The sequence below is a fragment of the Pteropus vampyrus genome, unplaced genomic scaffold, assembly GCF_000151845.1.
Source record: "Pteropus vampyrus isolate Shadow unplaced genomic scaffold, Pvam_2.0 Scaffold2, whole genome shotgun sequence".
NCBI classification, from domain to species: Eukaryota; Metazoa; Chordata; class Mammalia; order Chiroptera; family Pteropodidae; genus Pteropus; species Pteropus vampyrus.
This window is the reverse complement of record NW_011888783.1, coordinates 21,841,945-21,856,734: the sequence shown is the minus strand read 5'-3', so window position 1 is coordinate 21,856,734 and position 14,790 is coordinate 21,841,945. Positions and strand designations below refer to the sequence as shown.

Genomic DNA, 14,790 nt, shown 5'->3' with positions numbered 1-14,790 from the left:
TATTTAGCATAATTTCATTGAACTTTGTGGCATATGGAATGCACCCTATCTAAGCACTCACAGCAAAAGGGAATGTATTTTATTTTATATTACTTTGTTGATTTCATCTGGATTTTAGATGCAATAAGGAAAAGAAGAAAGTAGATTAGATATCTGTGTAAACTGTTATCTCTCTTAGAAGTCTAGGAACAATTTTATAAAAGTTCATATTTAAGATATAAAAATAAATAAAAAAATAGAAAAAGATTTTTGATTAATCTCTGCGTTTTGTCATAAGTAGTAAACTCATCTCTATATAAATAAATAACAGTCAAATGTGCTATTTTTTTCGTGCCTTTCCTATAGTGGCAGAAGTAAATTTCAAGATCAGATAATTCATTGATTTCAAAGCTGAACCACTACTCAATTTATATATCTTCAAATAATAACAGAGGAGTTCCAGTGAATATATGGGAGTACATAAAAACAAAAAAAAAAAAAACAAAAAGAAAAAATTCGGTGCCATTACTTACCTTGGTTTAAAGGGATAATTTTCAAAATTCTCAAATTTCTTGCAATTCTAAATGTCGAAACGAAGTTTAGAGGCGAATAGCTTGTTACGTGCCTGTGGAATTAGTTAAGAGTTATTTAGAAGTCACATTGAGTCTATGCTACTTCTCTTTGCCTTTTTATATTCTTTGAAACTTATTTTTAAAACCATATATCCATTATTATTATTATAGATAGTAATTATTATTTCATTATAATTCCCTTGCTCTCATTATTTCATTTGCAAATAATTTTATTACTGATTGGAAGATAAAGATTGCTACAAATGCAAAGTAGCCATGTAAATATTAATCCACAAATTATGAGCATTTATAAAATTTTGACACTGTGAGTACTCTTAATTCCATATCAAATACTGTATATCATGTTTATAAATAATTTGTTATCTAATAAAAAGAAATTTAAAATTCATAGTTTTTTTAAAGGAATAAGCTCCTTTTTAAGGATTTAAACTTTAGATGATGGTGGTGGTGATTTTGATGATAGTGATAATGATGATGATGATGATGATAATGGTAATGGTGATGATAGCAGAAATCAAGGTGCATAGTGGTTAAGAGCACAGACTCTGTATCCAGATTGCCTATGGACAGGGTCCACTTAGAAGAACATCTGGCACGTACTAAGAGCTATGAAAGTGTTAGCTGTATTAGCTAAGTGTTTGATAACAGCAATACCAGAAATAATGACAAATAACAGAAACAGTAGTGATTGCAATGATAATAATTATAATGATATTAGCTACTATTTTTTGATTGCTTACAACATTGCAGACACTGATTACTGACCTTTACAAAGATTATTTTTTTTAATTTAAACTGAAGTCTATAAATAGAACATCAATTTTAAATTACTTTAACAGGAATTTAATGCCAGCAATCATTTCTTCAGTCATAACACAGAGTACATTAAACAGACGCATTGAAAAAATAAATACATAAGTCTCCAGATTTTCTGCTCACTGAAAATAAAAACTTTAAAAGCAAATATTCTACCCCTATCATCTTTGCTTCATATAGAAAACAGAAATAATACTCCATTCCTTTAATTTTTATTGCCTATTCCAAGGACTAGCTCGGTAGGAGTTACCTAAGAGAACTCATTTTAACTGTAATTTATGAAATATTCTTTATTTTCAAATTTTTGCAGGCCGAAAATTTTGTTATCCTCAATATTTTTTATGAAAAGCATTTGCTTAGAAAGGTATCAAGATTTTCGTAACTTAAAGAAACACTCACTCAAACAAAGTTACAGTGAAATCAAGCCAGTTCCACGGATCACCAAAGAAATAAAAAGGTCCTGCCCAGATGCCTCTTGCAGTAAGTTTTATAAGTATTTCAAGTGTGTAAATTCCAAGCAAAGTGTTCCTGCAGAAAAATTTTCACATATACATTAAAAGTGAAAATAATATGTTGTCAGCTCTGAAATACAATGTCTGTGATAACTATTTGGCAACCAATCAACCAACAACAAATCAACCACCAGACAACAATCAAAAAAGCATGTGTCCCTTAAACCATAGGATAGGGCTTTAGATAGGGCTTCTAGGGTGGACTATGTCTGATGGCATTAACTATGAAATTTGACTATCAGTTTTTTCGAGTCCTTGATGAAAGTATCAAGTTTATTCCACATTGAGAATCACACAATAATTAATTGAATTGTAAAAGCATGTGAAAGAATTAATTTTATTATATGCATATACAAAGATTTTTATGGTCAATGAGTATAATATTTACCTTCTAAAGTCAATTAGTTTTAAGAATGATTAAACTTGAGAGATAGCATCAAGAAAACCTTTATTCCTAGAAAATTTAATGGACCTTTCTACCTCTGTAGTCTAATGCAAGTGAAACTACTCATATCCCTCAGGAAAGAGAAAAGAAGTAGAACAGAAAGGAAGAAAAAGAAATAACTTTCTTACCGAATGGAAAGAAATGTTATTTGAGTTTGAAGCAAATCAGGTGTGAGATAGCAATAGTAATCTGAGGCATCGACATATTAATCATTAGTAATTAACTTTAAAAAAGAACTTCATTTGAATGATAGCACAGACATAAACACATAGCTAAAGACTCAAACATTTGCATAATGTTAACTTAACAGGTTGGAAAATAGAAGCATTTAAAATCTAACTAAGGATAATGAAAGTGCAGAAAAACTTTAAAACTGATTGTTATATATATATATATTTGTTTCTATTTGGAAAATTCATTAATCATGGTATGTGTATAAATATTACATTATGTACAACAAACAGTATATTATATATAAAATATAAATATTAAATTACATGATGTTATAATATATAGTATATAATGTACTGTAATACCATATGTTAAATATATGTTAAATATAAAGTATAATCTTACATGAGATTATACATAATCATATAACTTACTGTAATGCTGGCCCCCATTTTGGCAAATCAGTCAAGGACATATATATGCAGTCAGTCAGGACAGTCATTAAAATGAACAGTCGGAAAAAGGTAGGTTACAGTCAAGGAATAATAGATAATAAATAATATTGGAAATATGCTCTAAAATCTGTTTATATATATATATACACATATGAAATAAAAGTTTCTTAATGTCAAATATATATACTATTCATATTAAAAACAATTAAGATTAAGATTTGTTAATATTTATCACTACTGTGCATACTAGAAAATATATTTAAATGTATTCTCAGAAATGGAACACGGTGCAGTTATAATCCAGATTTCAATATGACCTAAAATGCTATATCAATTCAAAAGATAAAAAAACTGCAGCAATATTTGAATACAATTGTTGCATTTGATATTAGTACAGTCTAAAGCCAATAAAAAAGGATATGGATGTACCAACATCTTAATAGTTGTTTTTCTAATTGAATTGAAAGGAGACAATGTACACCAGGTAGCATTGAATCTGAAGATTGTTCTCTTTTTATTTATTACAATGAAAGTCTGTAAGGTGAAAAAGAGCATCAAGTGAAATTAAAACTACGAACTAAAACCAATTATGTAACATATTGCCATTGTTCATTTCAGCCATGAATTCAACAGTTATACATTTCTTATATTTTGATAGTCTTTTACAAATGAAATTAAATAGTCCTTTTAAAAACTCGTTTCACTGATATTTAGGCTTATCTTACCACTATTTTTTTTTTTGGGGGGCAGTGTTCTACCTAAGAAAGCCATTTGCCACATACCAATCCCAAGTATTCTTGCAGAACTAATAGAAAGAAAACTGTATCCTAAAGGTTTGTGGTGATGCATTTAAATATACAAGAATTCGATAAATGTAAATAAAAGTTAATTTTATTTTAAAGTAAATAAGGTGCAGAATACAATAGTAAAAATAACAATGCACTGAAACATTATGTTAATCATTACCAGTTTTCTGGTATAAAACCCCGCTTGTATGTTATAATTGACATAAACATATATTACATCGTGTAAAAATAATATGTTGAGACACAGAAGCATTAAAACCCAAAATAATGAAAGATCAAAAATATCCTAAAAATGAGTCATATTTATGTATGTGTGTATATGTGTATTTATCTACAATATATGTGTACACACAGTGAAAATGTGTGTACACATATATTGTACACACATATAGTGTGTATGTCTGTGTAGATGTAGATACACATATACACACATACATATATACATATCTATTTGGAAAAATAATTTATTATGGCATGTGCATAAATTCATAATACTGAATATTACATAATTATAATATAGTATATAATGTCATATAATACAATATACTATAATATACTAAAATGACATGTATTAAATATAATCTCATATACTATAGTATTACGTAATGTATAATTATATAATTATACATAATGTATAATTACATAATTACGCAGAGGCATATATGGTAACCACATATCGGTATTGATATTTGTGTATATTTCCAAATATATTACTGGACATAAATATATATTTGTCCATATTTTTTGAATACATGTTCTAAATGAAAATCAAACTGTGCTATAATTTTCCTCAATAAGTAACTTTTCCAAAATACAATCTGTGCACATTTGGCCTATCACGTAATTATTTTCATATTTCTATTTTAAATGCAAAGAGAAAATTAATAGGACCAAAGAAAATAGATCTGATTATTTAGAATGTGCTTTCTGTGTATTTTCCAGAACAATGTTAAACTTCACAGAAGATGTACATACATTCAACCAGCTTATATATCATTGTAAAACAATAGGTACAGATGTAATAATTTTCCAGTTAATGTTTAAGTGTTAAAATGTTTATTTAATTTTAGAATTGTTAATTTATATTCCTCCTTTAACAGAATAGAATATAATCCAAAATTTTAATAACTGTGTCATCATTAACTACATATACTTTACTAAGCTAGCTTAGTACATATACTGTACTAAGCTATCTCTGCAGTTTTTAGCTTGGTTTATCTTTCAAAATATTTGTGTGTTCTTTCCTTCAGTAACAAACCTAGATTTGCCTACCACTCTTTATATACTACAAAGAACTCAGAATTCTGCTATATTAGAGTTATCTTTAAGGTTACTGTTATGACTTAAGCATAGCAAAAACTGAAAGCATAGATAATTGAGATAAGGACTTAAATTTTCACTAATACGTTTTCAAGATTTTACAGGTGTTTTATAGCTAATGTTGCAAAATGTCCATGGAGGCTACCAGAGATTCTGGAGTCTTTTTGTTAATATATACATTTACACTGTAAAATGCCAATATTCTTCCACAAGGCAAAGTATTCAAAAGAGTTGTAAACACGATGATCATTTTGCCTTCCATCCAGAGTTTTTGTTCAATTGCATTTCACCCATTTGTTAATATCATTAAATGCTCTACAAGAGTTTTACATTATATTTGTCCACAATGGAGGTAATCCTCATCTCCCCCAAACTTAATCTTTTTTTTTTTCTGTAGTTATTTCATTTTTGTCAGTAGCACCACTATTCTTCCAGGCTGGAAATTTTGGCATTATTAGTCGGTCTTGAAATCCTCCTGTTCTCAGTTTTATTTCAAGCCTGGGTTACTCTTTCTCCTATTTCATTTTTCTGATCCTATCTCTTCCATGAAATAGTAATTGAGAAATCTCCAGATTAACCTTACTTAAATATTTCATTCATCACATCTGTCTTTTGGCCATCACATTAAATCCATGTTGACATCTCCATTACTGCATTTTATTTCCCACAATATGCAACATAGCTGCAAGGGTTTCAATTCTATCATCACCCTGCTCTTCTCTATTCCAGAATTAACTTCGGTTCTTGCGTGTTCATAGAAGATTTTCCCTTTGCTGTTAAAATTTGAAATGTTCTCTAAGCCAGGGGTCACTAACCCCTAGCAGAGTCTGGTTCCTAGATGTGGCTATTAAGAAAAACTGGGTCACACAGCAGGAGGTAAGCGGCGGGCAGAGAGCAAAGCTTCATTTGTATTTGCAGCCACTCTCCAGTGCTAGCATCTAGCATCACTGCCTCATCTCTACCTCAGATCATCAAGCATTAGATTCTCATAGGCGCTCCAGTCCTTGGAGCCAAAAAGGGTGGAGACCACTGCTCTAAGCTATAACTCAAATTTTATTTCCTTAATGAAGATCCTTCCAGTTCTGTCAGTCCACACAGATCTCTGCCTTTCTTAAACATAATTATTCTTATTTTTTTATGATTTTGTGTTTGTTCTTAGATTATTCAAATATTTAGTAGATTCGTCAAGTCACTGTGGAGAAAAGATGGGATATGAATGTATGAATGAACAAAAATGACAAATAAAATTTAGTTTGGCTTCATTTTCTTAACTACTCAGGGAGCTCATCAGTTGAACATTTGAAATTATGTTCAATATAATGTAAATTATGTACAATATAATGGAAATTTTATATTATAGTTGTTTTAAAATTGATTACCTTAAGTAGCCAATCATCATACTCCCACAAAACAAATCATCATATTAAGTCATAACAGTATAGCCTATCACAAAATAAAGTAACTCCAAACTAACTAGGCAAAATTTTTTAGCATTTTAGATAAAAATCTCAAATACGTGTGAAATTCGTTATGCAGTTTTCTATAACAAGATTACCTCTTAATTTATTCTTTATTCTCTCTTTTTATCCTATCTTCATTACATTTCTGCATGTCTACTAAAAATATAGACATAATAAATTCAATTAATCCTTACATTTTTATTCTGGTAGTATGGATCCACATCTTCCAAGGGCTCTGACACCATTCCTTGAAGAAGATTTCCATAAATGAATGGAAGCTCTTTTCCAACTTCCAAGTCAGTATTTGGCTTTAAATCTTCTTGCTGTTCCTCATTGTGTTTTTTAGCGATACGCTGTTCCATAAGTTCAAGAGACTCTCTGGTGAAAGGGACAAGGCTCATAGGTTCTGGGGAAGCCATTTTCAATTTTGCCCCTGCAAGAAATGTATTTTTTTTTTTTTTAGTTCTTTATAAAATTTAAATTACAAAAGCTTAGGGTATGAATAAAAGAGAATAGCAAACTGAATACATGCATTCAAAGAAGATTCCTGAGTTTTGTAGAAACTTGAATTGTTAAACTAGGTTTTGTTAAATTTAATATTAGCCTTAATTTGTAATGTCATGAGTAATTCACTCTTTCATTTACTTATCTATTGAATCTTTTTCTTTTACTGAAATCTTCCTTTCCATTTCTCCCTTATAATGAAAGAGTTCTAAAGTAGTGAGAGATTTGGGGGAGAGGGGTGGGATATGGGAAAATACAATTATTTCATCCTCATTTGCATTTAAACATTGACTAGATTTATTTCCCTAAACACAGTTTTCATTGACTCTGGGTTTCACTCTTCTTATAGCTCTGATAACTTCCCTTGACTCAGTTCTTCCTTCCAATTTTTAACTTTGATATCCCTTAAAGTTCTGTCTTTCCACCTCTGTTATATTCTTCTTGTTGAATGCATAGGCAAACACAGAGTTTTAATTACTGTACATGGATACTTACCAAGTACATTCCCCAAAATACTATCTTCCCTCACTTATCTATGTGGCTAATCCACCAATGACAGAAACTTAAGTAAAAAACTAAATTTATTGTTTTTCCCCATGGCTAGAATCACTCTTTAACCTTCTAGCCATTGTGAAAACAAAGATACAAATACAAACTAATTATCTTGAAAATTACTCATGAAATTTTTTTTGGTATCAATTCTGCTGAAGAGAATAATGTTCTTTACAATTATTTTTCATTATGTATTTAAATATTATCCATTGTTTAGATATCAACATCAGGTAAGTCATCTTTGTAATTCTGTATCTGGGTTGCTGTAGTAGTCTTTACAGGTTTCCCTTATTCTAGTCTTTACCTATTTCAAATCATTCTACAAGCCACTCATGTTAGTCTTCATTCAATAAAATTTTATGCATCAATTCCCCATTCGTGAACCTTGCTCTTTCTTCTCACATAAAAATATGTTCTTTTGCCGATTTTCTCCAACCTAATTCCTGTCAAAACCTACTTCTTCAAATGATCCTATTCAGTGACAATTAATTATTCTTTATTCATTCCCCTTAACCCTCTTTGTAATGTTAGTATTGCAATTAAGAATAAGAAATTCTGTACTTGATATCGTGGCATTTTGAAAGAGTATATTTTGTCTCTTATAGTGCTGGCCTTAGCTGAATTCCTTCTATAACATTTTCCTAAAACAGAAATTACACACATATGTATTCACACATATTTTGCACCAGAATTTTACACCATTGATTGAAATTGAGTTGTTTAATAGTTTAGACCATTACTTATCTATTAATGGAAAATAAGAAAAGACATTAATCTTAATGGAGTACTAATGCTTTCAAGAACCAGACTCCTGCCCATAACATAAATGAATGGCATGTGGGAGATAGTTTAAATATACAAATGGCAATCTCATAGACTTCCAAGGGCAGAATGTGTAGTCCATTTCTATGTCCTGGGAAAAAAAATGAAAAATTAAGTACTGGGATGACTCCTTATAGTCTTCCATGGGATCACAGTTTTCTGGGCTTTATTTTTTTTATTTATTTTTTTATTGAATCCTATCTAAAATATGGCTTCCTTTGCTTATTTCTAAGAAGGCACATAAAAAGTACCATCCCAGCCTCATCTTTATTTGATTTCTCAGTTTAAGTTTCTACCATATGCCTATAATCTTTATCTGAAAAACTATAAATAAAAAGATGCTCTTAATTGGTCTAGCCCAGCCTATAGATTTCCTTCCCCTTGATTCAGTCATTTATGACCAGAGAGAGGGACATTTTCATAATAGCGGTGGCTTCTTATGTTTAAGTCCCTCAAAGGACATTACAAAGGTGGGGTGTGAAGCAATTTTAAGGAGAGAAATATGGCATAGGAATATTAACATATATCTATTTGGAGCTCTTTTTTCAGACTAATGGTATGAAAACTAACAATTGTTTATCTTAAAATTTACTCATTTTCCAAATATCTTGCTCAATATCATGCACAAAGCTAACACATTAAAAGTTTGTTATGAATTATTTATATACACCATGTACGTACAATCACATATATAATAACACCTTACATATCCAACTTTATTTAGGGGAGTCGAAATTCTTTGGATAAGTACAATTTATAAACACAGGTTATAGACAAGTGAAATTTGCCCTTACATATGTAATCTTCTTTTAAAATAGTTAATGAACTTTCAAAATTGAATTCCTTATGTGGAATTGCTTGAATTAAATGGTTTCTGAATGACTTATGATTGTAGGCTAATATAAACCAATAAAATAAATAAAATCACGAACTTCGAAATTAGATAGACCTGCATTCAGATGCTAAGTTCTGTTACTAACGTTCTGAGAAGTCTCAGTCAGATTACATAATATTCTTGAACCAATCAGTCATAAAATTGGGATTCCTCTTTGAGTTAAATATGGATAAAATAAAACAATATGGATGAAAATACCTAGTGCAGTGATTGCCACATAATAGGCAGGAAGTAAACATAAATTTTTTATTGTGATAATATTTTTATGTGTTAGAATAGTGGGCCAAATCTAGTGGAATAAAATATAAGAGGACTATATGTATGGTTTTGAAATTTGGACCAAAGCATTCCATCTCCACAAGTACTGTATAGAAGAAATATGTTTTTGTAGCAGAGAAAACTTCTAAGGGGTTTTACTTAATAGTAATTGCAATATAAATCAATATTGATTTGTATCTACCAAGAAAACTATGTAATCTTTATCTGGATTTAAGGAATATAAAGGAGGCAGCCTTTCTCTATTCTGTTGTAATTCATGGCCACACAAAACTCATGTACCTAAACTGGATGGTCTTCAAATAGAATCAGAACATTAATTAGATTCAAAGCACACCTTCTATAGACCAGTTAAAAGAATGGAGGGTATCTTAGTTGAAGCAGAAAAGACTCAAGGAGAACATTATTTTTTCCAAGTATCATAACATAGCTTGAGCCATATTACCTCAAATATAAACTTTGAAATTCCTCATGTATTTCCAAGGTCATAGAAGTTAAACAGACCATACATAGAACCCCTGGACCACAGTACTGACTCTGTCAGTGCTAATTCTCTCTCTTAACTCAGTCATCCCAGAAGATTTCTTTAGTGATGATTCTGATGTTGAATGAAACTACTATGGGTTATTGACTATGTGAATGAATTGATCATGGTCATTGTCTTCTATGGTATGACAAAGAAATGCAAGAGCTTATCAAATGGAATGGATTTGCATATGGCTTCCAGATTGCTAAGGGCCGATTGTAAATTATTAATCATTACATCATAATTCAGTAAAAGCATTTCTGTGGGGAATTTATAAAATATGGTCCAGGCACTATGCTTTCTGGTGAGTGATCTTAATACAACAGTAAAGCCTGAAAAATATAGAAAAATTAATAGTTAATCTGTCCATTAGATTTCCTTTTAAAAAAATCGAAAGCTAAAGTAAGCTTTTGGCAAGAATTATATCAAAGTCAACTCAGGTTTGGACACTAACAAGTTCCATTCGCACTAATATTTTATATTGTTGATTAAAGTGCAAACCATATCTCTTGGATATCAGTTAAAAGTAGCAGAACTAGCAACAATATGGGAGGAATAAGTACATTCTTATAGAAAAAAGTATTTTTCTTAAAATAATTTTCAAGCATTTGCGAATGAGCCAACATTTATTATATATTTATCATAATTAAGATAATTATAATTATGGTCACACTTACTGAGTGACTACTATTTCTGAGGCACTAGACTAGATGTTTCAAATTCTATTATCTCATGTTCTCGTATATCATCCTTGTGATCATCATTTTACAAATGAGGAAACAGAAATTGATGATTTTCATGACTTCATTGTATAGCTGGTTGGGTGGTGGAGATAGATACTAATGCAGGTGTATTTAAATCTTAATTTAAATACCTTTAAACCACACCACAAGAGTGCTTAGAAGCTGTAAATTTTTTAGTGTAAACAACTGATATCTCAGTATGACTACTTTAGTGATATTAATAAAAAACTAATGGGCTTAATGGGATAATTTAACCACTAGCTTAACCATTGAGTAGCTGACAAGTTGATGTCAAATGGGATCATCTGGAATATTTTTTATGTAAATGTTGTCAAAGTCAAATATTTTGTAAAATTTTGTAAACTTTAAGATGTTCATGCACAGTGAACTATAATTTGGAGAGGAAGAGGTGCTGCTCAGTGTGATGATCCTCTACGTAGACTTAGGGAATTTGTTATTGTATGAATAATGTGGGAGATCTCCTGCAACCAAAGTGGAAAAGACCAGATAATGCAGATAATAATTTTTTCCAGGGTTTCACAGGATCTAAGAAGTATGGAGCATGTATGGGCAGGTTCAGAATGAGGCAGTTCCCATTATTCTTGGCTCCATACACTTCTTACATTCAAATAAATTTTGCATAGCACAATGATTTAAATGTAAAATAAAAATAAAAAAACAATAAACTTATAAGAGAAGGCAAAAATAAATGAATTGATAGTACTTTAAAATGGAAGTCCTAGTTTAATGAAGCAAAGTGCTGGCTAGTATGTGAGGAAATAAGCACTCTAATAAACTTTTTTTGGTAGTGTAACTTGATACAACTTTTCTAGAAGGAAATCTGGCCCTAGTTTTCTAAATTAAAAAAATATATACATCTTAACCTAGCAATTTGAGCGTAGGAACATACCCAATGGGTAAACCTCAAACCAATTAATGTATGCAAGATTGTTCAGAGTTGTATTTTGATAGCTAAGAATAGAAATAGTCAACATGTATTCCAGGTGCAGCTGCTGAAACAATAGAGAGCACACCCTTATGAGGGACTACTACTAATCTTTTGTACTTCTGTAACCATATGGATTTTTTTAAGTATGTGTGTGTAGAATTATTTAAAAAACAGAAACAGGTATTAACTAGAAAATGATATGTTTGATATCTTCATAATTAAAAAAAAACACTTAATAGTTGATTCCTAACTATTTGCACAGATCACAGGTTCTGACAAGGTCTGTAAGATCTGGATTGTATGACCGATTATCATGCCACATAGAGAATATGGAATATGGGAGAAGTACCAATTTAGAGATTAAGGGAAGGAAAGGTAATGTTTTGTATTTATTGGGTTTGAGGTGCATCTGAAATATCTAAAAGTAAAAATTCAGATTAATTGGAAGTATCAATCTGGAGCTTAATAAATATAATTAAATTGTACACATGTGTGTTTTTTATATATATATGTGTGTGTGTGTGTGTATATATATATAACATATATATAAATATATGTGTATACATGAGTGTATGTACATATATATTATATATGGTTACATAGTTATATGGATATATAAATAGCTGAAATCAATGGAGTACAAAATATCATGTGTATTTGCAAAATGTGAAATTCTTTATAGAATGATTTCAAGGACAGCCCACTGAAAAGCATCTATCATTCAATATTTGTCATAAAAAATGTTTAGAAAGCAAATAACTCTATATATCATTGTTAATAAATGTTTTAAGCCACATAGATCAAATACTAATAAAGAGTATCACAGTTAAAATACTGAAAGCACTTAAAGAAAAATGACATAAGTTAGGAGATAGTGATAAGAATGATTACTGGCTTCTTCTCATCACAATAAAATAGATAACAGAAAACAATGTAACAATATCTTTTTTAAAAAAGTGTGAAGCTAGAATTCCATATACTGCAAAAATACCCTTCAAGATTGAGGATAAAATAAAGACACTTTCAGATGTTTCAGATGTAAATTAAGATCTTCAAGAAGGAATAAAATGAAAGGTAGATGATAAATGCGTGGGGAAATATAAAAAATTGGGGAGTAATTAAAATCCCAAACTAGAAGCCATCCAGGTACCCATCAAGAAAATAGATGAAAAAATAAAAACTGTGGTGTATTTATACAAAAGAACACAATTCAGCAATAAAAATGAATGAACTACTGAGACACACACAAAATGCCTGAGTCCAAAAACATGCTGACTGAAAGAGCCCTACACTGAAGCTTACAAACTACATAAACCACTTTATATGAAGCGCTAGAACTCACACAGATAATCTCTAGGAGTGGAGTAGGAACTGACTGGAAGAGAAGGTGAAACTTTCTGGGGTGGTGGTAATGTTCAACATCCTGTTAGAGATTTGGAGCACAGAGTGTACACTTTTGTAAAAAAATGACAAATGATACTCTTAAGGTCTATACATTTTACTTTGTTTTATCTTAAAAAAAAAAAAAACCATACACAGATATTGAAAGTGTTTATGGATGAGGTCTACTAGTGTTTGCAACTTCTTTTGAAAGACACCAAAAAATAAGGAGAACTGATGGATAGTTTGGGAATGCATAGATAGATATATGATAAAGTAAATATAAAATGACAATTGATGACTCTAGGTGTTGAGTATTTGGGTCTTCCTTCCCTGCTTTTCTATATATTTGAAATATTTATATTTAAGTATTTGGTTATGGAGCTAGATCATCTAAGTGTTCGATTATGAAATGATCATCTAGATTAAATTCTGGACCTTAGAACTTTTTAGCTGCATCCTTGAGCAAGGCACTTACCTTCTTCATGCCTGTTTCCCCAAATATAAAATGAGAATAATATGAGTACTTAACTTATAGGGTAATATGAGCATGGAATGAGTTAATAAGCATAAAGCACCTCGTAGAGTGCTGCCAGGTATTACACACTCAATAAATACTAGCTGTTACTATTTTTAATCCTTTAAAGCACTGTATTTTTATATTTAACCATCTTTTTAATTGAAATTTCTGCTATATTTTCTGGAATTTATAAAGAGAATATGCAGAATATAATTTAATTTCTTACCGATAAATCAAAGTAATAGTAATATTCAATTGTAATCAACTATAATACTGTGGCATCCTTAAATAATTTTAAAGAGTTCTGCTTTTTATGTTTTCTTCTGCTTTATTTATCTTTATTTCTTTTATCATCAGACATTTAGGGTTTTTTCCTTGCTGCTTTCAAATTTCTTGCTTCTACCTGCTTCCTCTTCTAACAATTCCTATCTAACTTACTAATGAGTTGGGAGTGGCAGCCCAAAATTTCCAATGGAAAAAAATCAACCATACTATAAAAATTTTGGCTCTTCATAGATCTTCTCCCTCCTCCCTAACCCCAAGTCCCATTATTTCCTTGTACTGAGATATGGCTCAAAGGGTTGAAACTAATGACTCCTGGATAAATATAGCAAAACATATATCTCTTTAGAGTCCAAGATTCCAGTAATGTGTAGGAGAAGATAATGATATTTCTTTTTATTATAAATATAATCCAAAATATGTCACAATTATTACTTGATGAATTGAAATCCCAAGCATAGAACTTAAGTAGATGGGAAGACTAAATGACAGGCAGCTACCAGGACAGATCTAACATCTGATTGAAAGAGATGTTACTCCTGTGAATATACAAGCTGAAATCTCCAAAACCGGCTCAGATTTCACTTCATTTATTACATAACTAATTTATATGCTTAGATGCTTCTTGTACTTGCATCTCTTTGGTGTGCCTATCACTTTATTTATTCCAACTTTTTCTTCCTCCTGAAATTGTTTTGCTCTTTTCTGACTAAAATGACCTTTGATTTATATCTCTTGTTTTCACATTCTCAGCAATTATATTCTGCCCAGAGTTCAGCCAGTT

At 30.4% G+C, this 14,790-nt stretch overlaps 1 protein-coding gene across 3 annotated transcripts in view; it reads right to left on the bottom strand.

Moving 5' to 3' along the window:
* SCN7A (sodium voltage-gated channel alpha subunit 7) overlaps positions 1-14,790 on the bottom strand; it is a 70,190-nt gene that overhangs the window by 46,013 nt on the left and 9,387 nt on the right. For all 3 annotated transcript variants that reach the window (XM_023529700.1, XM_011358226.2, XM_023529704.1), the window contains 5 exons: positions 6,752-6,990; positions 3,393-3,505; positions 2,951-3,040; positions 1,788-1,916; positions 513-604 (listed from right to left, as the gene is read on the bottom strand). In XM_023529700.1, coding sequence (XP_023385468.1) covers positions 513-604; positions 1,788-1,916; positions 2,951-3,040; positions 3,393-3,505; positions 6,752-6,976 — 649 coding nt within the window. In that variant the 5' untranslated portion in view covers positions 6,977-6,990. The remainder of the gene's footprint in view (positions 1-512; positions 605-1,787; positions 1,917-2,950; positions 3,041-3,392; positions 3,506-6,751; positions 6,991-14,790) is intronic.